This window comes from Microdochium trichocladiopsis, assembly GCF_020744255.1.
Source record: "Microdochium trichocladiopsis strain MPI-CAGE-CH-0230 chromosome Unknown B0I36scaffold_2, whole genome shotgun sequence".
Lineage (NCBI taxonomy): Eukaryota > Fungi > Ascomycota > Sordariomycetes > Xylariales > Microdochiaceae > Microdochium > Microdochium trichocladiopsis.
In genome coordinates, this window is record NW_025763545.1 from 245,379 (window position 1) to 270,814 (window position 25,436).

The 25,436-nt window shown below is 57.7% G+C and overlaps 10 protein-coding genes across 10 annotated transcripts; 4 read left to right on the forward strand and 6 right to left on the reverse strand.

The window, feature by feature from the left end:
* Positions 1–487: 487 nt before the first annotated feature.
* Positions 488–2,188, reverse strand: B0I36DRAFT_345272 (uncharacterized protein; the record flags this gene model as incomplete). Its single annotated transcript, XM_046156342.1, has 3 exons — positions 488–715; positions 780–1,576; positions 1,636–2,188. The coding sequence occupies 3 exons, from the start codon at positions 2,186–2,188 to the stop codon at positions 488–490; spliced, it is 1,578 nt and encodes a 525-aa protein (XP_046016229.1).
* Positions 2,189–4,604: 2,416 nt separating this feature from the next.
* B0I36DRAFT_427830 (uncharacterized protein) lies at positions 4,605–7,184 on the forward strand. The gene is made up of 2 exons (XM_046162435.1): positions 4,605–4,976; positions 5,053–7,184. The coding sequence occupies exons 1-2, from the start codon at positions 4,806–4,808 to the stop codon at positions 7,045–7,047; spliced, it is 2,166 nt and encodes a 721-aa protein (XP_046016230.1). The 5' UTR covers positions 4,605–4,805; the 3' UTR covers positions 7,048–7,184.
* B0I36DRAFT_313346 (cytochrome P450) lies at positions 7,185–9,516 on the reverse strand. The gene is made up of 5 exons (XM_046152608.1): positions 9,369–9,516; positions 9,173–9,311; positions 8,612–8,997; positions 7,793–8,537; positions 7,185–7,581 (listed from the first exon to the last, which is right to left on the reverse strand). The coding sequence occupies exons 1-5, from the start codon at positions 9,432–9,434 to the stop codon at positions 7,403–7,405; spliced, it is 1,515 nt and encodes a 504-aa protein (XP_046016231.1). The 5' UTR covers positions 9,435–9,516; the 3' UTR covers positions 7,185–7,402.
* Positions 9,517–9,653: 137 nt separating this feature from the next.
* On the reverse strand, positions 9,654–10,739 carry B0I36DRAFT_427832 (uncharacterized protein; the record flags this gene model as incomplete). Its single annotated transcript, XM_046162436.1, has 2 exons — positions 9,654–10,477; positions 10,622–10,739. 2 exons carry the CDS (start codon positions 10,737–10,739, stop codon positions 9,927–9,929), a joined length of 669 nt encoding a protein of 222 aa, XP_046016232.1. The 3' UTR covers positions 9,654–9,926.
* A 575-nt stretch (positions 10,740–11,314) lies between these two features.
* On the reverse strand, positions 11,315–12,726 carry B0I36DRAFT_313350 (U3-containing 90S pre-ribosomal complex subunit-domain containing protein). Its single transcript, XM_046152609.1, has 5 exons — positions 12,214–12,726; positions 11,973–12,150; positions 11,863–11,908; positions 11,695–11,800; positions 11,315–11,635 (listed from the first exon to the last, which is right to left on the reverse strand). Exons 1-5 carry the CDS (start codon positions 12,479–12,481, stop codon positions 11,454–11,456), a joined length of 780 nt encoding a protein of 259 aa, XP_046016233.1. The 5' UTR covers positions 12,482–12,726; the 3' UTR covers positions 11,315–11,453.
* Positions 12,727–13,070: 344 nt separating this feature from the next.
* Positions 13,071–14,858, forward strand: B0I36DRAFT_371802 (aspartyl-tRNA synthetase; the record flags this gene model as incomplete). The annotated part of the gene is made up of 2 exons (XM_046160047.1): positions 13,071–14,120; positions 14,181–14,858. 2 exons carry the CDS (start codon positions 13,071–13,073, stop codon positions 14,856–14,858), a joined length of 1,728 nt encoding a protein of 575 aa, XP_046016234.1.
* A 398-nt stretch (positions 14,859–15,256) lies between these two features.
* On the forward strand, positions 15,257–16,780 carry B0I36DRAFT_313353 (uncharacterized protein). The gene has a single exon (XM_046152610.1). It carries the CDS (start codon positions 15,601–15,603, stop codon positions 16,564–16,566), a length of 966 nt encoding a protein of 321 aa, XP_046016235.1. The 5' UTR covers positions 15,257–15,600; the 3' UTR covers positions 16,567–16,780.
* Positions 16,781–17,290: 510 nt separating this feature from the next.
* Positions 17,291–18,192, reverse strand: B0I36DRAFT_358860 (Rho GTPase; the record flags this gene model as incomplete). Its single annotated transcript, XM_046158034.1, has 6 exons — positions 17,291–17,354; positions 17,414–17,646; positions 17,712–17,892; positions 17,948–18,006; positions 18,070–18,102; positions 18,163–18,192. 6 exons carry the CDS (start codon positions 18,190–18,192, stop codon positions 17,291–17,293), a joined length of 600 nt encoding a protein of 199 aa, XP_046016236.1.
* A 3,663-nt stretch (positions 18,193–21,855) lies between these two features.
* Positions 21,856–23,600, forward strand: B0I36DRAFT_345280 (centromere kinetochore component CENP-T-domain-containing protein; the record flags this gene model as incomplete). Its single annotated transcript, XM_046156343.1, has 2 exons — positions 21,856–23,336; positions 23,486–23,600. 2 exons carry the CDS (start codon positions 21,856–21,858, stop codon positions 23,598–23,600), a joined length of 1,596 nt encoding a protein of 531 aa, XP_046016237.1.
* Positions 23,338–25,170, reverse strand: B0I36DRAFT_313361 (SURF1 family-domain-containing protein). Its single transcript, XM_046152611.1, has 3 exons — positions 24,183–25,170; positions 23,958–24,063; positions 23,338–23,857 (listed from the first exon to the last, which is right to left on the reverse strand). Exons 1-3 carry the CDS (start codon positions 25,090–25,092, stop codon positions 23,755–23,757), a joined length of 1,119 nt encoding a protein of 372 aa, XP_046016238.1. The 5' UTR covers positions 25,093–25,170; the 3' UTR covers positions 23,338–23,754.
* Between the last annotated feature and the right edge of the window lie 266 nt (positions 25,171–25,436).

Below are 25,436 nucleotides of genomic sequence, written 5' to 3' on the forward strand. Positions count from 1 at the left end.
GCAATTTACCTTTGCGGACCACTTCCCGACAATGTGCTCATAGGAACCTTAGCGATGTGGATTCTGTGGTGAAAGGGGCAGCACACTTTGGCCAAATGAATGCTCACGCCATTTCACAGGGGAGGCACTTTCAAGTGGCCACCATTGTGACACTCAGAGACAAAAGTTTTCATTTTTGACATCGTAAATTCGTAAACTGCTGGAACCACCCAAGACGAAAATACAGGAAGCACCATGGTTCTTCATCCCATCCAGAAGTGAGAATTCCAACCGAGCCAGGCGCCTATTCTCGGCTGGTCGCCGCTCTCTCCCCGTTTCCCCTTCCAGTTCGGGGGTCCTAGAGCAAAACCTGCTACAATCTTCCCATACCCGTGAGCCTCTCTATATATGCCGTAAATGCAAATTGTTCATTAAATCGTATCGTGACTTTGCTCGCCACTATTCCCCTCGTCTGGGGTCGCGCCCAGAGAAATGTCACTCGGATCACTTAGTATCGCAACCGCTCGTACGTGACGTCATGCTCGCGGAGACGCTCGGTATCGTACTTGTCCCAGTGCGACGACCGGGCCCCGCCATAGGTGTGCGAGTGGTAGTGCCGGCTCTTCCGTTCCCAGTCGTCGCGGAAGGCATCCCGCTCCCAGTCCACATATCGCTCCTTCTCGCGGCGTCTCCGTCGGATTCTGTCAGACATCTCAACGAGCTCGAGGACGTCCTCCTAAAAGCAATAGTCAGCACTGCGAGGACGACTTCGCGCGGGCTTGTGCTCGTGAAGTACTTACATAGGCCAAGTACTGCATGACGTAGAAGAAGAACTCGGTCTCCTCGTATGCGTATCCACGCTTCTCGATGGCTTCACGGACAACCAGATCCTTGGTGATCTCGGTCCACATGTCACTGTCCTTCTTGGACTTGCCGTCGCGGATGGAGATGCGCCTGTCGCGAATCTCTTCGACCACCTCGGGAGCACGAGACCTGGACCTCTCATGGCTGTGGTTTTTGTTAATGTGAACATCCACGCTCAGTTCGTGATCGTGGTGGTGGTGGTGATCGAGATCGCGGCCGCGCTCAATGATCGAATTCGAGGACACCACCGTGCCATCGCGCTCAGGGATGAACTTTGCGCGGCGGACGCCGTTGTAGCGTTGCCATGTCACTTCCGCGCCGCCACCGCCGACACCGTCCATCTGCACCCGTTCCGTTCCGGGTGGCACATCCACAATCGTCCAGTCCTTGGTGGCCCCGTGCCACGCCTCACCCATACGGCCGCGCGAATCGATCTTGCTCGTGATGTAATTCGCCTCATCCTCGTAAGGTGGTCTGCGCACCTCAGAGAGTGCCCGTCGTCGTGTCTCGTGGGAGTGCTCATCTATGTGGATGCGGTTGCGATCAATGTCAATGTGAATGTCCTCATCATCGTAGAACCTGGGCCGTGGCCGAGACCGGGAGCGCGCGCGCTTCTGAATTTCCACGTCTGTGTCATGGCGAGAGATGTTGATGTCAATATCTGTCTCGTGCTTAGTGACACGGGCTGGCCGCGGGGGCGGTGATGGTGACGGCTGTCGCACACGGATCACACCTGCAGAACCTCTTATTAGAATAACTTGTCATGTTTCGTGGCCTGGCGCGACTACGTACCATGGTCAATGTCGCGGTAGTGCGTAATAACTTCTCTCTCAATAGTGGGACCTCGGATGACTGGAGGCTCTGGCGGAGGCGGCGGGGGCTCTGGAGTTGGCGCACGCTCCTTCTCGCGGTGGACGATGCGGAGGTCGACATCAACCTCACGCTCACGCTCCGGGGTTGGGGAGCGAGGCCGCCGCCTCTCGATGACGCGTGTGTCAACATCGACATGAACGCTTGGAGAGGGCGAGCGCTGAACGTAGCGAGGACGGATGCTGCGGGATCGCACTGTGGGAGGGGGGCTGGGAGAGGGTACGCGGCGGCGGTCGATGGTCTCGACCTCGCGAGCACGGAGCACGAGGGCACCAGCGTCGGTGCGGCGGGCGTCCTCCCGGAGAAAAGCAGGAGTGCGGTCTACACGCTCTCTGGAACGATCTCTCTCGCGGACGCGAACGTCGACGTCTTCATACTCGCGGACAGGCGCCCTCCTGGGGGGGCTGCGGCGAGCGGTCCTGCGCTCGTAGACTTCATCATAGTCGCTACGACCACTTCCTCGGTAGGACGACATGGTGGAGAGGGCAGAGCCAAGGTGTCTTGTACTGAGCAATCTGAGCGCGCGCAAGTGGGGGAAGAGCGCGGCGAGTGGTTCTCCAAGTGGTGTCTGGCTGGTTGAGTTTGAGCAGAAACGGCTCGACGGGATTGTGATGACTTTGAGTGAGCAACTGTTGGCGGGGTAAACTGCGGGATCTGCGGCAGGTCCAAACAAGCGGGTGACAGCCGCGATGCTAAGGGGCTGGCGCACAGTAGCTTGGGCGTTCGCGGGAATGTATCAAGAACAAAGGCTCGAGAATACAAGAAGACAAGAATGGAGAGGTTGTGTAAGAGGAGAAGGACAGCCGCAGGAGTTGTGGTCTTTTGCAAAAGAGGGAAGCGGGCGGGAGAAGAATGAGCAGAGGTTGCGGCGCGTGGGCAGGGCAGGCAAGGCAGGCAAGGCAGGCAGGCGGGCAGGCGGGCGGGTAGGGTCGACCAGGCTGTTCCTGGTCAGCACGCACACGCATCGAGAATCTTGGCCGGGAGACGAGACAGACAGACTGACCTGACCTGACAGGCGGGCGGGCGGGTAGGAAGGGAAAGCGAGGCCCAAGGCGGCCGGGCAGTCCCAGCAAGTGGGCACAGCCTGACGACAGGGCGCATGTGCTGCAACGGCAGGCCCCGCCTGATTGGTGGTTGGGCACCAGCGTGACCGACGTCATCATCGAACACCACCCGCCGCCTGCACCCACCGCGCGTCGCTTGCAATCAAGTGCTCAACGCAGGCAGCTGATCCTCTGCCATCTCCCAGCCCGCCTGCACTGCATGCACCTCTCGCGTCACATGGAATTCATTCCCACGAGGTGGCTTTGGCTGCATGGCAGCTTGTGCGGGGCTCCATCCAAAGTCGTCTTCCACCGGCTTCGAACAATCGCCTTTGTCTTCCCAAGGTGCCCACGTTCCTGGCGCCGTATGCCGGCCACACCCACCCCCACCTGGCGGGCTCGAAACCTTAAAGCAAGCTTGCGATACGCGAACTGCTGTACCCGCCCGCCCATCCACCAGCCCGCCAGGCAGACCCAAACCCGTCCGTCCATCACTGGCTTCCACCGGCACGACTTCTGGAAGCACACTAGGCTCACTCGACTGGAGACACGAGATGGCTGTGACAAGCCTTGGTGGCGGCTATGAAGCCGTCAAAGGGACCGTCCCGTCAGCCAGAGTCTTGGACGAGGCTTCGCTGTATTTGGAGCGAGTACTGTGGCATGGCGTCTCAGCCCTCCAGCCTAGGCCCTCGGACGCAGGAGGGGCACGCAGCCTGACGTAATGGAGCGTCGGCACCAGTCTGGCCTGCAACACCACCTGCCAGGCAGGTCTTGCACGCCGACAGACACACGAGACAGACTCCAGGCTGGGCGACAGACACCCCCCCTTGCCAGCGCAAATGTCTCACCCAGGCTGCGTTTCAGCATGTACATTGCAGAAGCGAGCTCCAAGGCACGAGAGCTGATGCGCAGACCTGCTATGTACTGATCGAGAACTCACCAAAAGGACGGTCCTCTACTCTGTACGATCAGAATCCCGCCATCAGGTTTTGCCAGTCCACCCTTCTGCCGGGTTAATCCCCGTTCCCACTGCTGGCCTGACCTTGGTTCAAGCCTATAGCGGGGTGGATTAAGAGGAAGCCCAGCCACCACGTTCCCCGACGACGTCAATCATGTCCCTCCAAGGTCGTCAGGCACAGGAAGTGATCTGTCCAACCTGCCAGACCGTTTGGTTGGACTGTAGGACTTCGGTGCCATACCGCGACAACGCGAGCCGAACCCATCAAAGTCACACCTGCAGATTTTCGGACACGCCGGGTCGGTCTAACTGTCCGAAATCTATCTACGCCAGGCGTCGAGATTGACGTTGTGTGCGGTAATGCTACTCCCTCACCAAGCAGTGGGAATCACATGACGCCATGTACATTCAAGGCTTTGCTCATGTAGAGATGTCCTGCTTAATATCTCATGCTCCAGTCTGGTGGACGTCCTTTGTAGTGTTTGCTGTGCTTGGCACCCAACGCCCTTGGCACGTGACGCACAAGGCGAAAGCACACGATACACATGAGTTCCATGCGAAATACCTGGCAGTCACGTATATCATTCCAATAGCCTCGTGCTGGCATTTTCATTACGCCGGTGAAAATTGGCAGATGTGGTTTCGTTGTCTGGGGAGACCAACCACGCAAGAGGCTACAGAGGACGGACGGTGTGTCTCCACAATATTTCCCCGCACACCCCGCATCCCGTGCCGGCTTGATCTGCAGGGGCCGCTCCAGTCCAGCTCCAATCCAGCGCCCGTTGCTGCTGCTGGTCGCAGCCAGAATGGCCCAAGGCCGGCGAGTCAGCTCGCTTGAGGCGCTGCTGGTTGGGGGAGGCAGAATGGCCCTTCCCAGGAACATGTCGCCTCGGCTAGATAACCCGCCTCGACGTCTAGCCAGTTACACGTCGTCTCCTGTACAAAACGAAGGGCATCACCACGTGGCAACCAGTCGAGGTCGGGGTACTCACTCTTTGCACTTCTTTCCGCCCAAGTGTCGAAGTAGCCCTGGTAGCGTCATCCGGGGGTAATCCTCACCAGCTCTGGGCCCCCTTAGCCGAATAACGGCGATGCACCAGTTTGCCAGAGCCGTGGCCTCACGGGGCTGCCATGGCCAGCACATTCTCTCCATAGGCTGCTCACGAGTGCTGCGGCGTGGACCTGGTCCCAGACGACCAGCATTGTGTCAGGCTGCCACCATCACCACTTTCCGGTTGAGCTTGGTGGAAGGCCCAAGCGATGTCAGTACAGCTTCAGCCTCCTCTGAGATGAGCTCGCCTCTTTAGCATATGCACTGACACTATCATGTTCGTTCAGCCGCCTCTGCTCACACAGACCATTCCAGAGCATTTTGCCTCGATCGTCTCCCAGCATGGCGACCGGCCAGCAGTCATTGCCAGGGCTCCGATCCACGAGCCTCTTGGGACCTACTCGAAGCCACAGACAACGACCTTGACCTATAGTGCCCTCCATTCGCTATCAGACACGCTCGCCCATTCTCTGAGGTCCCTTGGAGTCAAAAAGGGCGACCGCGTGGCAGTGAGCCTCGGCAACGTGTGCGAGAACGTCGCCTTGTCCTATGCCGTCTTCAAGCTCGGTGCCATTCTCGTGCCGTTGAACCCGAGCTTCAACGCGCAGCAGCTCACAGCCGCCCTCGCCCACCTCCGCGCCGAGATCCTCATCATTGGCGCAGTGACCGATCTGGCCTACAAGCCGTGCCGAGGACGCAGCAACCTCGACCTGCTGACTGCTCTAGTGCCAAACCTCAAAGGGTCGAAACTGGAACCCCCCAATGTCCCTTCCTTGAAGACCATTGTGATACTCGACAACCGCCCATCACATCCAGAAGCCATATTCCCCCTCGAGGAGTTCCGCTGCCTGACACCATACGACACCCTCTTGGGCTCCCCTTCCTCCTCGTCCTATTCCTCGAGCTCGAGCTTATCCCAACAACGCAGTCTCGTCCCAGACTCGCCCCTCCAACCACACGAAACCATAAACATCCAGTTCACGTCCGGCACCACGTCACTCCCGAAGGCCGCCATGCTGAGCCACACAAACATCCTCAACAACGGCCGCCTGATCGCCGACCGGATGGGCCTGGACCCGTCGGACAAGATCGTCTGCCCCCCTCCCCTGTTCCACTGCTTCGGGTGCGTCCTGGGCCTCCAGGCCACTGCCACCACGGGGGCAGCCATCCTCTTCGGCTCCCCGGCCTTCGACCCGGCGGCCTCGCTGCGCATGGTCGCCGAGCACCAGGCCAGCGGGCTCTACGGCGTCGCGACAATGTTCATCTCGGAGCTCGAGCTCCTCGCGAACCCGGCCTTTGCCGCGACCATGCCGGGCGGCAGCGACGGGCGGCAGCCACGCGGGTTCGCCAACCTCCGCAAGGGCATCGCGGCGGGTTCGTCGGTGCCCGAGTCGCTCATGCGCCGGCTCTTCGACAAGCTCTCGCTCCACGAGCTCGTCATCTGCTACGGCATGACCGAGACCAGCCCCGTGAGCTGCATGACGGGTCCCCGGGACCCCCTGGACAAGCGCACGGGCAGCGTGGGCCGCGCGATGCCGCACACGTCCGTCAAGATCGTCTCGCCGCACGACCGGACCGAGATCGTGCCCCTGGGCGAGCGCGGAGAGCTCGCGGTGGCCGGATACCTGGTCATGGAGGGGTACTTTGACGACCCGGAGCGCACGAGGATCGACCGGATCGCCGATCCGGACCCGGATACCGACGGCTCCGGCGCGGGCGAAGGCAGGGAGGGCAAGGTGTGGATGTACTCTGGCGACGAGGCCGTCATGGACGAGGACGGGTTCGTCAGCATCACGGGCCGCATCAAGGACCTCATCATCCGCGGCGGCGAGAACATCCACCCGCTCGAGGTCGAGAACTGTCTCTTCCAGCACCCCCTCGTGCAGGAGGTCAGCGTCGTAGGCGTGCCCGACGAGCGGCACGGGGAGGCCGTGGCCGCGTTCATCGTGCCGTGTCGAGGGGTCACGACAAGAACAACGGCAGAGGAGGACGAGGACGCCGTGTGCGGCGGCAAGCAAGACACCACCACCACCACCAAGAACAACGACAGCAATTCCGAGGAGGCGGAGGCGGGCATGGCAGGGGAAAGCGGAAGCACGGACAGCAAGGTGCTGACGAGACAGTCTGTCCGCGACTGGGTCGCGCGGAATCTGTCTGGCCATCTTGCGCCCAAGCACATCTTCTGGACAGACGAGTACCCGAAGACGGCAAGCGGGAAGATCCAGAAGTACAAGCTGCGGGATATGGCAAAGGAATTACTGGCGTCTAGGCCATCTATATAGCATTCTTCTTTTGGCGAAAGGGGCATGAGTGACAAAGGAGTTCTCCCGAGGAAAAGAGATCAAGTAATTGGCAGAACGGCCGCTCAGAGCAGGGGAATTAGACTCGGATGCTTCGAGTATATATCGCAAAGCTGATATTTTATTGCTTACAGTATATTCGCCGCTGCGGGCTACTTCCACATCTCCAAAGGAGCTCCCGCCAGTTAAGCACCTCTTATTTCCCACGTGAACAGTCTCTAGAGTAGGAGAATCTCGCCTCAACCAAGTTCTCAATGCACCTAGAACTATCCCAACCAAGCCATGGACTACTCCACCAGCCTGTCGGTTCTTTCAAACATCACACGGGTGCCAACAATCACCGTCCCTGGATCAAGCACCGCTTCCCCTTTGGAAATGCCATGAAGAACGCAATCTGCTCCATGTCCGCATCGGACATGCCGTCAGCGTCGGACACCTTCGCATCTGGGTACTTGAGAAAGAAGCGCGCGGTGGCGAGGCGGAGCTCCATCATCGCGAGGTGTAAGCCGAGGCAGACTGAAAATAAAGGAGTCAGCGAACCATCCGAGCTCTTCCCTTTTTCAGACTGATGTGTAAAGCGTGGGAGGAAAAGAAAAAGGCTGAATGGATTCAGATGAATGCCGAACAGGCCTTCAGCCTCTGAGTGAAAATACCCATTGCCCGGGAAACCGCCCGCACCACATCGACCTACGTGCGCTGTGTATACTGGACAAGGGGGACAACTTACTGCGAACGCCCGACCCGAACGGCACAAACCCCTCGCGCATCTCCTTGGTCGGCTTCTCCCATCGTTCCGGATCAAACTTGTCCGGCTGCGGAAATATGCTTTCGTCCATGTGGAAGGACCACGCCTGCGTCGACACCACAGTCCCGCCGGGGAACCAGTGTCCTGCAAGCGCCATGCCCTCGGGCGGGACATGCCTGGGCAGCGGGGCGGGAATGGACGGGTACAGGCGTAGCGTCTCGTCGATGACGGCGTTGAGGTATGCTGCCGAGCGGAGCTCTTGGTAGTCGACCTGGATCTCCGCTCCGCCGGCAGTGACCTGCGTGCCAGGCAGACTGCGTAGCTCGGCGAGTAGCTTCTCCTTGACCTCGGGTCGCTTGCATAGGTTCCAAATGACATATGTCAGGACGTTGGACGTCGTGTCGCTCCCCGCCACGAGGTATAGCTGGGCATTGCTCAGAATCTCTTCCTGTGTGAGGCCCTTCTCGCCGCCTGTTGCGTCATGCAGCTTCGTGAATAGTGTCGGGGTTGGTACTGGGGCGCCTCTAGCCTCCTCCTCCTCGACGCGATGGCGGTGCCGTTCCAGTCGGTCCTCGGCGCCGGCCCGCAGTCGCTGCATCATGAGCATCGCCTTGTTGGCGCCCGGAACTGGGACGCCCAGGCTCATCATCTTGCGGAAGAACGGGAACAAGGCGCGCAGGGCTAGAACGGGAGCTGCGCTCTCCATGTCACGAAAGTACTGGTGTTTCTTTTCGTAACGGTTAGCGGTCAGTCTGCAAGTGATGGATGCAACCTGACCGATGCCAATGGACAAGCACTCACCCTTCCCTCCTCGAGCATCTGAAACGACTCCCCAAACGTCAACTCGGCAATGGTATCGGTTGCCATGAAGCCGGTCCACTTCATCACGTCCGCCGCGCCATCTCCGCGCCCAGTCGTCATCTCCTCGTCGATTCTCTGCATCGCGAGCTTGACCTTCTCGTCGACGAGATTGACGACGCTCTTAAGCCCGCTCTCGCTCAGCGGCGCGGACAGCAGGCGCCTCTGCCGCCGGTGCAAGGCCGGATCGCCCGTGTTGAAGACGTTGTCCTCATCAATGGTCATTGTCTTGTAGTACGCTGTCTTGTGGAACTCAGCCCGCCCAATCTGGGACAGCGCTGCAAGATCACAAATGTCGGCCTGCTCGGGGCTCATGCGCACTACTGGGCCTGTTCGGTAGGGCAAGGTCAGTCGATGCGACTCCAGAGTTCTCTTCTCTGCAGGCGAAATGCCGAGCCGCCGTTGAGGCAGCTGTCGATTTGGGCCTCGATATTATGGAGGGTAGTGGCGTCCTAAGCTTCACAGGACGCCCCCCGGAAAGTCTTGAACTTGGTTCGTACGCACCATATCGTTGATGCAACGCCTGTACATAGCGGGCTTTTTGTCCTCGAAGAATGTAATACTTGAGCACAATGTCCGTCCATAGAGAGTACCATGGCCCTGGTATGCTACGAAGAGGATTCGTGAAGACTTCCACCACTGTCTGTGACGGTCATCAGTGCCGGCTTGGAGATCGGTGCTATTGATGGACGATACTCACCACGGTGACATAGGCGCTCATCAACGCCAGCGCTGTCCGCCACAAGCCCTCGACGATCGCCATCATCAAGATCGAAAAAGCGACGAGCGAGCTTGACCGTCAGGAGAATGTTGATGTGCAAAAGGGACGAAGAGCAGCTTCGTTTGGGACAGCAGTTGTGCCCCACCATGCAGGAGGATCCAAATGCTGGCCGCTCGTCAGCCTGGCCTGGATAATCAGCATACCATAGTACAGGGGGCCCCAGCCCTATGGCAGATTGCAACCCAGCAATTATATTCGCGGGCACCTCTGTTCACTTTTTGCATCTTAATGCTTGGCATAATCAAAGGTATCAAATTGGAGTATCTCTGCTACGTGTGTGCCACGCCCACATCACATAATCTAAATATGGCTGCTTTGTGTCTGAAGACTCTCCGTCGCGCAAAAGGGATGTTTGGAAGTCATGGCTTGTACATAACCTTTCAAAAAGAGGTGAGAAAGGCTCGCGACAACAACATCAATAGTACAGACTCAATCTCATTCGTTGTACCAAATGTCCTGCGCAATGACAAGCGTCACCTAGATCATGAATGAAACGTAGGACGGCTGCTGGTTTCGCGGCCCGGCTGCAGTGACAAGCCAAGGAAGATAAGCCGAGTCCGGATCCGTGTTTGAGTCTGTGTTGTTGAGCATGCGGAGCGAGGGTGTGAATGGAGTGGCCAAGGTTGGAGCCAGTGCAATGGTTGTGGTGGCTGTCGCGGTCTGCGTGACTGTGAGGAAGCTGGCTTCCGCAGGACTCAAAACCGTCAAAGTCACTGTGGCAGTGTGTTGAGCGCCGGGATCTACGCTCTCTTGACGTAGCTTTAGACCCGGAACGGCAAGGATTTCTCTGCCCTCTAAATACGCCTCCTCCCGAGAACGTAACAACTCTCCAGAGTAGTGATTGGGTGCAGCCATGTGGATGATGGCTCCAGTTTTAACGCAGAGGTGAATCGTGGAGGCGAGAGCTTGACCGTAGTCTATCGCATCGCATTGGGAGTAGAGACATTGGAGAAGAGACTGCTCGGACACGGCGTCAGTGTTTGGCTTCTCTTGGACCCCTGACGAGAAGAACTTGCCTGCTGATATTCCTTGCCATGGCAGAGACATTTGACATCGAGACATTGCGTCACATACATGCTGTCAACCATGCATCGTTGTGCGCAGCCTGTTGTGAATGTTGAGCCAGGTACAGGAGGAAAAGCCATTTACGGGTCGGTTGTCAGCAAGCTCACCTGGTGCGTTCGAGGCTAGTTCTGCTGGTGGACGAATCGTGATGTTTCTCGCTGTGGTTGCAGCATTGGCAGCGGATGCTAGCAATGCCGACACGCCGACAATATGACTAGGCCTCATGGTGCCGGGGATAAACCTCGACTGGCAACAGGATTCGACGGCTGCGCGAACGACTGCAGAAGCCTTTCTTGTGATGATCCAGTAAATCGTACATAGCGAGCAACTGATATGTGGCTAGGGATGACCACCAAGAAAGTAACCAAAAAGAGCGGCAGCTCGGGGCGAGTGTCGAGTCCAAGAACGCAAGAGAGTGTATTGTTAAGGTGTTGTGAGAGATGTCAGAGGACCCGAGCCCAGGCGGCTCTTTGGCTGGGGGAAAAGTGTCGGCAGTCGTCAAATCGACGTGTTCGGTCGTCGCAGCTTCCTTGGGCCATGGAAAACAAGTGGTTGCGGCAGCTACGGCCTCGTCGCAATATCAGTCATGGCGCAAGGGCTATGGCGACACCACGGTAGGACATGCGGCGGGCCAGCTGCTTCAATCTCTCAGCACTTTCAAGGATTGAATTGGCAAAGCATGGCACGGATCAAGGCAGTCACGGGTCCAGGCAGTCACGGATCTACGCAGTCACGGATCCAGGCAGTCACGGATCGAGGCAGTCACGGATCGAGGCAGTCACGGATCAATCAGCCGTCGATCGGTAGAATGGGCACCTTGAAATGATGCAATGCCATATGATTGATAAAAAAACACTCCATACGCAATCTGAGTCCTGGCAACCGTGCCCTTTAAACGCCATTTATATGCTTTGGTATCCATGCGTCTCGAAACACAAATTAGTAGAAGAGAAGATGCACGGGCTTCGAAGAATCCGTGTACCGATCCTTGAGCTCCTTGCGTGTCAGCCACGGCAACAGGTCGTTCATGACTTCCTTCATGTCAAGGATCCCCCGCTTCTTCTGGTCAATATGAGAGGCGTCGACGACAAGTCGCTCGAGTCGGTCAAGCTTGAGGGCGCCTGCGAAAGGTCAGTAAGAGTCTGAGCGCTCCCAGAGGACACGGCCGGCGTAGACAAACCGTTTTCGACGAGATCACTCAGTCTCTTGGGTGTGCCAACAGCAACGCCAGTCCGGTGCGTGGTGAGGAAATCGACGCTCTCCTGGAGCTTGATGTGCTTGGCGAACTGAAGCATTATTAGCCATGACGGAATACAAGAGGCACAGAAGAGATTTCGGGATAACCTACAAGCTTCGCCACAGTGTTGTTCTTGCCCTGGTATTTCCGTAACGATCTGCACATGGTTAGCTTCGGTTAAGGGTGACAAGAATGCTCACGCAAAGCACCGTAGTACACACCTCACAATATCGGCGGCCCGCAGTCCAGCGCCGGTGACCACGATCGTATGTGGTGACCCCTTGGCCTTGGGGGCCTCGCTCAGCCTTTCGGGTTGGGCGGTGAACTTCTCTAGGAAATCTGGCAGCTTTTCCAGATTCCTCGTCTCAACCCAGGAGGTTGTGTCTTGAATGGAATTGGCTGGGATCAGGTGTTAGTGGTGAGGCAACGCAGTGACTCGAGAGAAAGAGAGAGTAAACACACGTGAAATGTAGAGATCTGCCAGCTCGACCGAAGTCTTGTCCGAGTTGAAGCGGGTGGTCTTCTGCGCGATGTGGTCGGCGAGAAGTTGAGAGTCCATGAGAGCGATCGCCTTGTTCACTCCGGCTTCCATGTCGAAGAGCGCTTCATCCTTCTCGAAGCCCGACTTTCTCCGCTTCTTCTTAGCACCGCCGTCATCCTCTCTGGCACGCTTCTTTGTCTTGGCCTTGGCAGCCAGCCGCTCGGAAGCGGCTGCCTTGTTGACAGACATGGTGCTGACTGTTTATGTTGTGACCTGCACTGCTGCAGACTGAGTGCGTCTGAGGTAGCTTAAGATGTCGAGGTTTGAAAGGAGTGACTAAAAACACGCGTGCTTGTTCGAGATTTCAAGGTGAACTCTCAGGCCTATGAAGCGGCAGAGAGAATTATTAAAATCCCGGTATCTCGACAACGGAGCAACACTGGCTGCACGTCACATGTAAATGCAGAACGAGGTCATGCCTTCAAGAAATCGATTCTTTCTCTGGCGACCCTAGCTCCTTCAATTGAGAAAACCACACTAACGGGGTGTCCTCTGTTCCGGTTAGCTGCATGCCGGAAAGCTCGATGCGCTAACGCCCGCGCCGGCAGGGTTGCCGTAGTGCTGCGCTGCGCTGCCCCTCCACCTGCACCCAGGATCGGAGCAAAAAAGTTGCCCCACGTCACAGCTCGACTCATCCCACTTCGCCGGCCGAGTCAGAGCTCTCTTGCGCGATTCTACTTATACATCTCGACGAAACCCCATTGTGCTACCTCTCGCGGACCCAGTTGAAGCACAAACGACAAGCGACACGCTCGCGACCAGAAAAAAGCTCGCCAACATGTCTGAGTCGCCCGCTGCCACCCCCGAGCCTACGCAGGCACCCGCCGCTGCCCCTCCTGCCGAAGGCGATGCTGCCCAGTCCAAGAAGGGCGCAAAGAAGGCCGAGGCCAAGGCCAAGAAGGAGGCCGAGAAGGCTCGCAAGGCCGCCGAGAGAGAAGCTGCCGCTGCTGCCCAGAAGGCTGCTGCTGGCAATGCCGAGGATCTGGCCAAGGACAACTACGGCGATGCCACACCTCAGACCAAGGTCGAGGCCGAGCGCGTCAACCTCAAGAACATTGGCGAGGAGCACCTCGACAAGACAATCAAGCTGCGCGGATGGATCCAGAACTCCCGCATGCAGGGCGCCAAGATGGCCTTCATTGAGCTGCGTGAGGAGCGGGCGTGGACCATCCAGGGTGTCATTGCGGCCAGCCAAGAGGGCAAGCCTGTGAGCAAGCAGATGGTCAAGTGGGCTGGCGCCCTCAGGCTCGAGAGCTTTATCCTCGTCGAGGCCACCGTCAAGAAGCCTCTCGAGCCCGTCAAGAGCTGCAAGGTCAGCGACTACGAGCTCCACATCACAAAGATCTACTGCATTGCTCCCGGCCCCGAAGTGCTCGGCCTGGGTCTCAATGCTGCCAACAAGGCCGTTGCCAGCTTCGAAGACGAGGAGCCGTCCTCTGGCGTGCCCACCGAGGCTGTCGAGAACCTCAGCCTCGCTGAGGGCCAGCCTGCCGCCAGCTTGTCGACACACTTGAACAACCCGGCCATGCACAAGCGTGCGCCCGTGCAGCAGGCGATTGCCGACGTTCGCATGCGCGTGCGCAAGCTCTTTGCCCAGTATCTCGACTCCAAGAACTTTGTTCAGTTCGAGGCTCCCTGCCTCATTGGTGCCGCTTCCGAAGGCGGTGCCAACGTCTTCCAGATGCCGTACTTTGACACCAGCGCCTGCCTGGCCCAGTCGCCCCAGTTCTACAAGCAGATTGAGATTGCCGGCGGCCGCAAGCGTGTCTACTGCATTGGTCCCGTGTTCCGTGCTGAAAACTCCAACACGCCTAGACACTTGACCGAGGTTAGTACTGCCGCGAATTCCCATGCCCGAGTAAGTCTGAGGCTGACGTTTCCCCGCTAGTTCACCGGTCTCGATCTGGAAATGGAAATCGAGGACACCTACGTAGAAGTCATCGACATGATCGAGGGTCTCATGCTGCACATCTTCCGTGGTCTTGAGGAGCAGTGCAAGGACGAGATTGAGCTCATCCGCAGCGTGTACCCCTCAGAGAAGTTCTTGCTGCCTGAGCCTGGTAAGGAGGTGCGCCTCACCTTTGCCGAGGGCCAGAAGCTCCTGCGCGAGGAGGGCCCCGAGGAGTACCGCAACGTCTCCGACGACGAGGACATGAGCACGCCCCAGGAGAAGGCTCTCGGCGCGCTCGTGCGCAAGAAGTTCGGCACCGACTTCTACGTCCTCGACAAGTTCCCCGAGGGTGCTCGTCCTTTCTACACCCTCGAGGACCCGGCCAACCCCAAGGTCACCAACGCCTACGACTTCTTCATGCGTGGTCAGGAGATCCTGTCGGGTGGCCAGCGTATCCACATCCCCTCCCTCCTGGAGGAGCGCATCCGGAAGAAGGGCATCGACCCCGCCAGCCCGGGTATCAAGGAGTACGTCGACGTCTTCAAGTCGGCCGGTGTCCCGCCTCACGGCGGTGGTGGTATCGGTCTGGACCGCGTCGTGTCGTGGTACCTCAACCTGCCCAGTGTCCACCTGAGCAGCTACTACCCCAGAACCCCCAAGAGGCTTATGCCATAGAGTACATGTATTACCACATATAATGGCGAGACCTTGAAAGAATAAAAGAATCAAAAGATTATGACCCAAAATAATGGGTGGTCCAAGAAGAGACAAAAGGCTCCGCTCTTGTCTCCAGGTGCATGATCACACTGCGAACATGCTCAAACCACTGATCCAATCATGAGGAATGCACAGCATCACTCGTCGTCAAGAACGAAGAAATGGCACACAGAACGCGACTACCAAGTCCCCCTTGCACGGGGCATCGCGCATGTACCACTGTGCCGTGGAGTTGCATGGCCCCGCGAGGTCGCATATCAGCGCCGGGGCCCGCTGGGGTGGGCTCCACTAAAACTTTTCTTATCGCAAAAGCCCAGGGGTCTCCTCTGCCATTCGAGTTCTTCATGCATGCTGCTCAGTCGCCGCGCGCGTAGAGAGAACCTAGAAGTGTTGCCCCCAAGTCGTCGATCCACCAACCAGTACTCAAGCGTCCCGAAGTTCGTGCCGAAAAAAAGAAAAAGACGGCAAGCATTCTTGCGATTGTCGCTTTCTGCAACCCCCCGCCCCCGACCTGCCTCCAAGACCCTTTTTCGCTTGTGTGTCTCTCTATCAATCGTCTCGAAAGTTTAGCTCTGCGAGAAAAAAAAGAGCTTCCAGCGACATTCCTTTTCTGGAACCAAGTCATATCGCCCTATCGCCAATCTCTGCGGCACGCTCGGTTTCGGTCACGACTTTAGAGAATACCCAGAGCAGAGAGATCATGGGGTCGTCAAAACCCGAAAAGCGCCGTCGCGCCGACGACGATGACAACGACGGTGCAGCAGCCACCATCGAGCGTAAAGCCAAGAAGCCCAAGAGCAGCAGCAGCAGCAAAAAGTCCAAGAAGCCCAGCAATAGCAGCAGCAGCAAGAAGAGCAGCAGGGACGAGCCGTCCGCGCTGCCGGAGGTCGACGCCGACGAGGCCGGCGAGCAGGCGCACAATCAGGATCACGAAGACGGCGGTGATGACAACGTAAAGAAGCCCGCCCCGGCGGCCAGCGACAAGAAAGAGAAGAAGAAAAAGAACAAGAAGGCCAAAAAGACCAAAGATGCAGATGGTGCCACCACCACCACCACCGCCGCCGCCGGTGACAACGATGAGCAGGAGGCGGCCGACGAGACCGAAGACAAGCAGCTGGAGCAACAACAACAACAGCAGCAGGCCGGCAAAAAGTCCCGCTTCATAGTCTTTGTCGGCAACCTGCCGTACAGCGCCACGGTCCCGGAGATCCAGGCGCACTTCGCCGCCCTGCAGCCCATCTCTGTCCGCCTGCTCCACGAGCGCACCAACCCGTCCAAGTCTCGCGGCATCGCGTTCGTCGAGTTCGCGGGCTACGACCACATGAAGACGTGCCTGCGGACCATGCACCACAGCACGTTCGTGGGCACCGCGACGAATCCCAAGACGGGCAAGACGTGGACGGACGAGCGCAAGATTAACGTCGAGCTGACGGCCGGCGGAGGCGGCAACACCGCCGCGCGCAAGGACAAGATCCTGGCCAAGAACTTCAAGCTCAACGAGGAGCGCGTGAGGCGGATCGAGGCCGAGGAGAAGGCCAAGTACGAACGGCGGAGTAATAATGCTGCCAAGCAGAATGGTGGCGCCGGCGGTGAGCAGGAGGATGGTGGCGACCATGGCGGTATTCACCCAAGTCGCCGCGGGAGAGTCCCTGGGGGCCGGCGCTAGTGAGATTCCCTATTGGCGACGTAGAAGGTGGAAGATGCTGTGCCCTGGTCTTGCTTAGCGTTTACCTATACAACGAGTTCTCGTGGTGACAACTTTCGAGCTGTCAAGAATTCCATAGCGATGGAAACCAGGGAAGCATTGAATAATAGCCTTTAGAGGTTCAAGTAGCTCGTGAAATAATCACCCTCCGAATTCAGGAACGCGATGCTTCAATTCCACAGGAAACAACTGATACGTGAGATTGGAGATCTATTTGCTTCAAAACGAAATCTGATGCTATTCATTGCTGTTTGGCCCAAGAAATCAGCGCGCCGCTCAACAAATCTGTGCATGAACAAGCCGCAAGCACCATCATCATCGTCCAAGCACACCTGCGCTCGTCTCTGTTGGACGACTATGCAGCCGCAACGCAATAAAACGCTGTGCGTCCGCAGATACCATATCATGATTCATGCCCGCCGTTCATATTTGGCAGGTAAACTCCCCTGCCCTGAGATCGCCCTGGCAAGTATCGTTTGTCCAGAGGAGAGTAGGCGATCCACAATTAGGTGTCAATAACAGGCTCGGCCGTAAGGTGGCGTGTCGACGCTTGCTCAAAGGATCGCATCAGCCTCTGCCATGCGCAACGGCGCGCCCACAGTTCAACCAATGCGCTCCCAGTCATTCGGACGAGAAATTCGATCCATGTCGGAATTCCCCTCCGTCATGATTCTCGTCGTCGCGTTTATAGAATGACGCACTTCGATTTCTTGGCCTTCGTCTGAACAGGTCTAGGGTTCAGGACAGCACTAGATGGACAGGTCAGCAATGTCACAAGGCTTTCGGCAGGAGACATAGGTAGACCAACCGAATAGCCTCGTCAAAAACACTCTTGAGATTTCTCTGGGTGAGAGCAGAGCACTCAAGGTACTTGTGGGCGCGGATCTCCTTGGCACACACAAGAGCCTGGTCAAAGGAGACAGGCTCCATGCGCTTTGAGCGCAAGCTCTCAAGAGTGGCCGGGTCCTCACGCAGATCCAGCTTGGTGCCGACAAGAATGATAGGAACGTTCGGGGCGTGGTGGTCGATCTCGGGGAACCACTGTGTTTGGAGTCAGTAAAGCTGGTGCTTCGGAGATAAAAAAGCAAGTGTAAAGTTGGACTTACCTTGGCCTTGACGTTGTCAAACGAGGGAGGGCTGACGATGGAGAAGCAGATCAAAAAGACATCCGTCTGAGGGTACGACAGCGGCCGCAAGCGATCGTAATCCTCCTGACCAGCGGTATCCCACAATCCCAAGCTAATCGGCTTGCCATCGACCATCACACTGGCGGAGTAGTTGTCGAAGCTAGGAGTACACATGAGCACTTTGCCATCGTACGAAAAGCGGAGCCTCTACTTACACGGTGGGAATGTATTCGCCGGGGAAAGCGTTTGTCGTGTATGAGATGAGGAGACATGTCTTGAGTATTCTGTTAGTCTCGTGTGCAAGGCCAACCGGGTCGTGGATCGACTTTTCACTCACCTTACCGACAGCACCGTCACCAGTCACCACACACTACCCGCGGGTTGAAGGTTAGTTCTGTCCCTAGTTCTCTCTTGTGATTTCCATGTTTACCTTCAGAGACTGGACACCTGGCGCAGCCATTTTGGTTGTGGTTTAGTCCCGGAGATGGACGTAATTAAGGAGGTTCTGTATGTAGTCGCAAGTGCCACTGGCCAGCAGCGATGACGCAGAATGCTTTGATGCTAGGTCTGTCAAGGTATTAGCAACCGCCGACGTCTCCCAATTTTCAAATAGGCCAAGCGAGTAAGCAACATGCAGCGTGAGAGTCGAGAAGCGAGGAGGCCGCGCCGTATAGTATGAATCGGGATGTCGAAATGGTAGCAAAGAGGGCCAAAGGATCCTGGAGCCGAACTCCATATGTCGTAGACAGCGGCGATCGTTCCAGCCCTTTATCGGCCCTTTGAGCAATCCTTTATCAGATGCGCACAAGGTGCAGTCTCATGCCATGCTTTAACGTGCCGCATGGACGCAGACCGTAGGCCGCGAGGTTGCCAGGATCGATAGCGGTCATCTCTGAGTGCAAGCCGATGTCGGGTCGAGCCATGAACAATGGGGAGGCAGCTGTTGATGCGCACCATCGTTTGAACCGCGGGCGTACATGCCGGCGGACAAAGTCATCGCGCAGCATGGCCGATCTGACGTGGGCTTGTCGAGAAGAGGAGTTGTTGTCGAAGGATGAGGGGAGGAACAGTTGCGACAGACAGCGAGCGCATCGAATGCGAGGTGAGGGCTTGACATGGTGGCCACGGTGATACGAGACAGGCCGAGGAGGCCTGGGGCGAGGGGCAAGACTTACACAAAGAAGGATGGAGCGCTGGAGCTGGAAAGGCGGGAGAGGGTGCGGGCGCAGAGGATTGCGATGGCGATGAGGATGGCGACTTGAGGCGTCGGATGCGAAGAGACAGGCCGAGTTGTGTGATGTGATGCTGAGAGGAGCAGTGACAGGAAGGAGGGATGGCGGCGGTTGGCAAGCAGGAGAGAATGCGGGAAGGTGGTGGTTGGCAGGGCTGGGCTCGCTCGGTCCAGTCAGGTAGGCCCGTCCAGGGGTCGAAAAGGCGGCGAAGAGGAGCCTGGCGAGCCGCCTGTGAGAGGAGACGAGGAGACGATGCGGCGGCGAACGTGGAGCCGCCGACGGGGAGCGGGCACCCACCCACCACCTACCATCCACCACCAGCACCTGCACCCTCTCTCGACCTGCCCGGGCGTGTGTGCTGCAACCAGACAGACAGGCCAGCAGGGTGGGCGAATGGGGGTTGCTGTTACAGCCTGCCAGGAGCCCAGTCGCGCGGTGCGGGGGCGGCCAAGGTTCCTCTTCTCCTGCGACAGCGGCAACTGCTCGCCGGGCGGCCACTCACAAACCACAACGGCGCCCGAGTCAACCACTTGCAGCAGTTTCGCCTGCCCTCTCATGTCGTCGTTTCGTGCCCGGCGGCGATTCACAATCACGCGGCCCGCGATCTGCGCCAGAGCCTGGCGCTAACGTGTCGCTCCTTCTTTGACCTCTGCTCCTAGGCTGTCGGTAGCTGAGTACTACCTACCGGTACCTGCCTGCTCTCCAACGCCAGAGGAGGCATGTATCAAGGGCACCCCTGACATCCGGCGCCATCCCTCGACCTGGAGCGCCAGAATCAGCTCGACGCCCGTCACAACCTCTCGCCACTTCTTTGGCGCACACCATATCTCAGGCGCGAAGCTCTCCTAAAGTCACAATCAACGGTCCTCGTCCTGCATTTGCCATCGCCAGACTGGGTGAATTTTGGGCCGATATCAATCCCAATCCGCCCTGGCATTGCCCTATTTCCTCCTGTCAAGCAACACCAGCTGGAGCTTCAGGAAATGAACCCTGCCCTAGGCTCATCTGCAGTGGGGCGTGTAACCTGGGTCCGAGCACCAGGAGCCCCAAACTCGGTGGGAACCGTGCCATGCCATAATCGGCAACTACAACTACCTCCTATGCTGTCCCGACCTCTTCGCAATGTGCTCACCTCACCATGGCATGACACTCGACACGGCAAGGGGTCTACATCTGGGCTCGAGCAGACATGACCAGTCACGCAACAGCACCAAACGAGAATGGCCCAGACTGTCGATAGAGCTGACCAGGCAACATCTCTGTCACACTTCAGCACATGTCAAGGAGACACGCAGGCACCTCACCATGGGGCTCTAATAAGCTGAAGATTGGACATGTGTGGTGCTGGCCCGGTGGCTTGTCTTGGCATCCCCAACCTGACTCTGAACGCCACCACTACGACAAAAGCCGCCGCTCGGATTCATGGTGAATGAGCTTGCCCGCGCACGCGCCACGGATGAATGATTCCTTCTAGAAGAACGATCGTCGAGGAGCTGTTGGCGCACGGTCTCTTGCTGTCTTTGTCGTCTAAACAAGTTCGTCCGACCGCAATCATTACTGGTCTGCTCTATCCGAGGCATGACCAAGGGACGGAACGCACTGAAGTGTCTGTTCTTCCAAGACATGGACAGAGGGTCAATTTCAAATCCCGTTCGTCAATGATGCGGCAATCAACCTTTGACCGCCGCCAGACGGTGGGCTAATGAAGAGTGCCACCAAGTCTGATGCAGGATTACCACGTTGTGTCTTTGACCTTCAGATTTCTGCCGGACCACGGGCAACTTTAGAAGGCATGCGAACACACCATGTCCAACCGAATGCAGTGAAGTTCACCTGCTTCAACGATCTCATCCACATGTCCAGTCTGCCACCATCGCGAACGCCCGGACAGAATGCTATGATGACTAAAGCCTGACAGTGTCGACCCCACTGCATGCGTCGAAGGCGGCAGCCAACTGTGCTTGTCGGACTTTGAATATTCCCAGCAAAGATTACGCCTGCTTCTGGGTATCATGGCAGGGAAGTGACTGTGTAGCTGAGAGCAGGTAGCGTGGGGTGTCAGGTTTCATACCGTGGACCAACCCTTAGCTCCTACATGAAACCACCCTCAGGGCTGTTGGAGATGCATATTCTCCCGCCGGCCCGGTCATGGCCCCCTGGAGGCGCCGTCCCACGTTATCGCGACCGCCCGACAGTCAAACTTGGCCCCTTCGCGTGCGACCATGGAGCGCAAGGCTGTCGCAAATCGCCTCCAGGTGGTCTCAGCATCCATCCTCCCCACTTTCAACACACGATATATGGACTGTTAAGCGGGATCCGTGAAGGCGGCTTTCTGGCGAGTATGTTTGTTGCGCCGAGGTTCGGCGGCGACCCCTTGAACCAGACGTCTTTGTATTATGTATGTTAAGGATGGGGGGTCAATGTTGGGAAGCAACCTGGACGCTGGGATGCGATAAGGTGCACGATCCAAACAACAGTCGATGGTGGTCGTGTTAGCGGTCAAGGTGCATGTGCCTGGAGGGGCTAGTGCGTCCAGGCTGCTGTGCACACCCTAGTCGTTGGCCGTCTACGATTTGATAGTGGGACAGACGCGTCTTATCAGTGACGAAACGCGTCTCTTTGAGCATCGCATTATCCCGTGTCAAACCGAATGTTTCCCCGTCGAAAGCCTGGGGACCACGGAACACATCTGCGTGATCGACTTGGATCTTGGCGATGCACATCTGAAAGCAATACACATTGCAACAAACAGAACCCGGCTCTGCTGCTTCCTCCACGTCCTTGAATCCTCACGGCCACCACGATCCACCCGAATGAGTACCACCATTCCTTCCAATTCATAGAGACGACGGCAATTGCTGCGAGTTCTACCTCGCATCAACCAGCCCGACATGTCCTCTCCCGAGCCTGAACCCACACCCCGCAACAATCGGCTTGCGCCGTTAAACACCCCTCGTGCCATCGCGACTCCAAGGCGACGGGGTATCAGCATCGAGCCCGGCTCAGCATACCTCTCAGCATCAGCGCGCCGAAACTTCCAGGCGAATACCCCACATGCGCAAGCGGCTCGCCGCGAGATCGACGAGAGGCGTCGGACTCTCTTCACGCCCGGTCGCTCCCACCGGCGAAGTCTGCGTGATCAGCGGGAGACGCCACGCGACATCCTTCGCAACCTGAGTATTGCGTTGGGACCACGAACCGAGCGCATCCGATATTCCTCATCGATCTCGAGCGTTGCGTCGCCAGAGGACACCACGCCGCGGCGGGACACATTAGGCAGTCTGGCAGGCGCCTATGACGATGACGACGACGACTTCCCCATCCAGCGACCACGGCTGTCGTTGCCCATTGACAATGATGACGACGATGAAGACGACGACGACTTCAAGGCGCGCAGGCCTCGGATTAGTATTCTCGAGGAGGAAGAGTATACCTCTGCGTCAATTGAAGCGCCACGGCGTGTGTCGCGGCTGGATCAGATGAGCCCGTTCGATCCACGGCGATACAGCGCCATGTCCGGCCCAGAAGTGATTCAAAGCCCGGCAGAAAACACCATCGGCATCGACTCGGCCTTTTTCCCGCCCGTGGGCGCTCTGGATGACGACACGGGTAATGTTGTCATGGATGAAGAGGAGATCCAGCGCGATGATGATGTGCGGCGACAGACACTTTTCGCTGCTCGCGATAGCGACTTCCCCCCCATCGAGATCCCGGATATTGGCGCCGAAGAGACCACGTTCATCATGCAGCCACTGCAGTCGTCACCCGTCCGTGCCGGCGTGGAGGAATCGGTAGCTGATGTACAGGATGACCAAGGACCATATGATGACGATATACCCCTCGGCATCGGGTCTGACTATGGCGGCTACTCTTCAGATGGCAACGAGCCAATGCCGATGCCAGACTATGACGATTATGACCAACAGCAAGACAATCATGATGAGAACGAGGAGCAGGAGGAAGATCAGACGCGCCCGATAGACGAAGATCTGGGCGAGGTCGACATTACGAGAACCACGAACTTTGACGAGACCATAGCCACCGCGCGCGGCGATGCTGAGCTGCTGGATCGGTACAAGCGCGACACAGTGGCGCCGATAGCAAGGCTCAAGCCGGGCAAAAAGACGAAAAAGATATCGAGGCATGGCATAGAATACCCTTCGTTGCCGCAGGGCGTGGTGAAGAGGCTGGCGACGACCTTTGCAAAGAACGCGGGAATTTCGAAGGCCAAGATTACCGGCGACACGCTGGCGGCGATTATGCAGGCGAGCGACTGGTTCTTTGAGCAGCTCGGAGACGACCTGGCTGCATATGCCAAGCACGCAGGCCGCAAGACCATTGATGAGAGCGACATGTTGACTCTGATGCGCAGGTATGTGAGACCGTCTCTGCTTCCATTTTTTATAGACCTTCGTAATGTTACAAAGCTATTTACAAAGCCGTCGCATATGCTAACAGGCAGCACGTGTACAGGCAAAGGCAGACGCGCGCATCGATGACCCCATTTGCGCTTGCGCAAAGGCATCTACCGCGTGAGCTCCTGCAAGAGATTCGCATGCCTGTGCCTGTACCAGTCAGGTCCTCTCGCAAGACCGCTGCGAATCGTCGCGGAAACGACGACGAGGAAGTTACATGAGAAGGCGGATATGCCTCAGCTAAATAGTATACAACAGGGGTCGGGACAGACCGGACAGAATCGTGTGAGCCGTTAGCACGTTGTGGACGCACCAGCGCAGCACAGCACCTTTACACACGACATGATCTGCTTGGAGTTTAACGAGACCGGCTGCCTACCTCCAATCTCTGTTCTGACGGACACGACGGGTCACCTCGGTGGGCGGCTTCTTGACGACCATGTAGAACATTATGGATGTCGCCACGGCAAGACCGTACCTGGGCATGCCTGTATTAGCCGTGGCTGTGACCCAATCGGCACAGGCAGGATCGCAGCAATACACTGCCACGTAGAGGGCTGAGGGTGGGAGAATTTTACCAGGTGAAGATGTACTGGGCGTGGTTATTACGGAGGTTGACCTCGGCCGCCCTGCCAATGGGGATGCCCTTGTTCTGATAGTCGATGACCTGCATCAGACTCGGTTCTGTCGGAGGCATCACGAGCAAGTGTCAGCAGATGTTATCGGAGTCAACCAGTAGCATAGACACTGCTAGCGCATGATGCCCAAATCAAAAGAAACGTCAAAAAGATGAAGAAACATACCCATGGTCTGCTCAACCCAGACTGCCTGGCTCCCCGTCAGCGCGGCCATCTGCTTGACATCCGGGAAGTAGAACTCGTTGAGGTCAGGCCGGTTCTCTGGCGTGAACATGTTCTTCTTCCAGGGCTCGCGCAGGAGGCCCTCGACCGTGACCTCGCCCCTCGGCAACGCGCTGGGGTGCCGATTGCGCTGGTCGCGCAGCGTCTTACTGATCCAGCCGCGGTTCACGAGCACCGTCGCCGTCTCTCCTCCTCCTTGCCCGCCGCCACTGCCGCCCTCGCGCTCGAGCGGCGTGACGACCATGAACCCTTGCTCGCCGTCGCGCATCCTCGGCCCCACCAGCATCTCCAGGTCGTGCCTGAACTTGCCCCTCGCGACGACCCGGCGGAAGTCAAAGTCGTGGATGGCGTCCGGGTCGATGCGCGGGGGCAAGGGCAGGGGTTCCCTGACGAGCCGGTCCTCGAACTTGGCTATCAGCTCCGTCTTCCACCCGAGCCGCTGGACCTGCCACGTCCCCAGGGCCAGCGCGGTGATGGGGATGATGGCGAGGATTATGAGGCCCGGGCCGTGGCGGCGCCCCGTGCGCACGAGGTCCGGCGGGTTGTCGAGGATGCTGCTGAAGTTGGGGTCGTCGGCGGCCTGCTTGGCGCGGGGGTGGTGGTGGTAGGAGAAGAAGCGACGACTGGTGTTGGGCGGTGAGGCGTTGAGCTGGTGTTTCTGCTGCTGCTGCTGCTGTTGGGCCAGCGGCGGTTGTCGTTGTTGTCTCGAGGCCGCGGCGCAGGTCGGTGGTGTTGCAGTTCGTCGAGATCGAGAAGTCGAGCTAGAGCTGTTTCTGCACTGGGCGGCTCCGGCCTGGTTGAGAGATCCTTCGACCCGGCGGGCCAATTGTCTCGTGACCCAGCTCGAGTTCATGGTTGCGCAGGATCCTGTCGTGCTGGGGTGGCTCAGCTTGCACGTTGAGGGGAAAGATGTCGTGTCTGTCGTCGTCTTGTTCCTGTCGAGCCTGACATGCGGGCGGAACTTTTTGTGGACTCGAGCGAGTGCTTAGTGGTAACCAACCCTGCAGGTTGTAATGATAGCAGCACCCCGGGGGTTCGGTTCGGCCCAGGTGATGGCCATATGTCGCAATATGAGGCAGGTTCGAGCAGGACTACCTGAACTTCAACTTATTTATTGCTTCCAATATTGTCACAGGCTCGATTTCAGAATACGGCATGTGCAGACACTGAGAACTCACAGCTTGGGCGTGGCAGCTT

Coding starts and splice junctions, on each gene's coding strand:
- B0I36DRAFT_427830 (XM_046162435.1), top strand. CDS start 4,806: ATGCACCAGTTTGCCAGAGCCGTGGCCTCACGGGGCTGCCATGGCCAG. Junction 4,977..5,052: donor TGGTGGAAGGCCCAAGCGAT/GTCAGTACAGCT, acceptor ATGTTCGTTCAG/CCGCCTCTGCTCACACAGAC.
- B0I36DRAFT_313346 (XM_046152608.1), bottom strand. CDS start 9,434: ATGATGGCGATCGTCGAGGGCTTGTGGCGGACAGCGCTGGCGTTGATG. Junction 8,998..9,172: donor GGCGTTGCATCAACGATATG/GTGCGTACGAAC, acceptor CCTACCGAACAG/GCCCAGTAGTGCGCATGAGC. Junction 7,582..7,792: donor GTTCGGGTCGGGCGTTCGCA/GTAAGTTGTCCC, acceptor CTTTATTTTCAG/TCTGCCTCGGCTTACACCTC.
- B0I36DRAFT_313350 (XM_046152609.1), bottom strand. CDS start 12,481: ATGTCTGTCAACAAGGCAGCCGCTTCCGAGCGGCTGGCTGCCAAGGCC. Junction 12,151..12,213: donor GGCAGATCTCTACATTTCAC/GTGTGTTTACTC, acceptor ACCTGATCCCAG/CCAATTCCATTCAAGACACA. Junction 11,636..11,694: donor GAGTGATCTCGTCGAAAACG/GTTTGTCTACGC, acceptor GACCTTTCGCAG/GCGCCCTCAAGCTTGACCGA.
- B0I36DRAFT_313353 (XM_046152610.1), top strand. CDS start 15,601: ATGGGGTCGTCAAAACCCGAAAAGCGCCGTCGCGCCGACGACGATGAC.
- B0I36DRAFT_313361 (XM_046152611.1), bottom strand. CDS start 25,092: ATGAACTCGAGCTGGGTCACGAGACAATTGGCCCGCCGGGTCGAAGGA. Junction 24,064..24,182: donor CTGGGTTGAGCAGACCATGG/GTATGTTTCTTC, acceptor TGCCTCCGACAG/AACCGAGTCTGATGCAGGTC. Junction 23,858..23,957: donor GCCCAGTACATCTTCACCTG/GTAAAATTCTCC, acceptor AGGCATGCCCAG/GTACGGTCTTGCCGTGGCGA.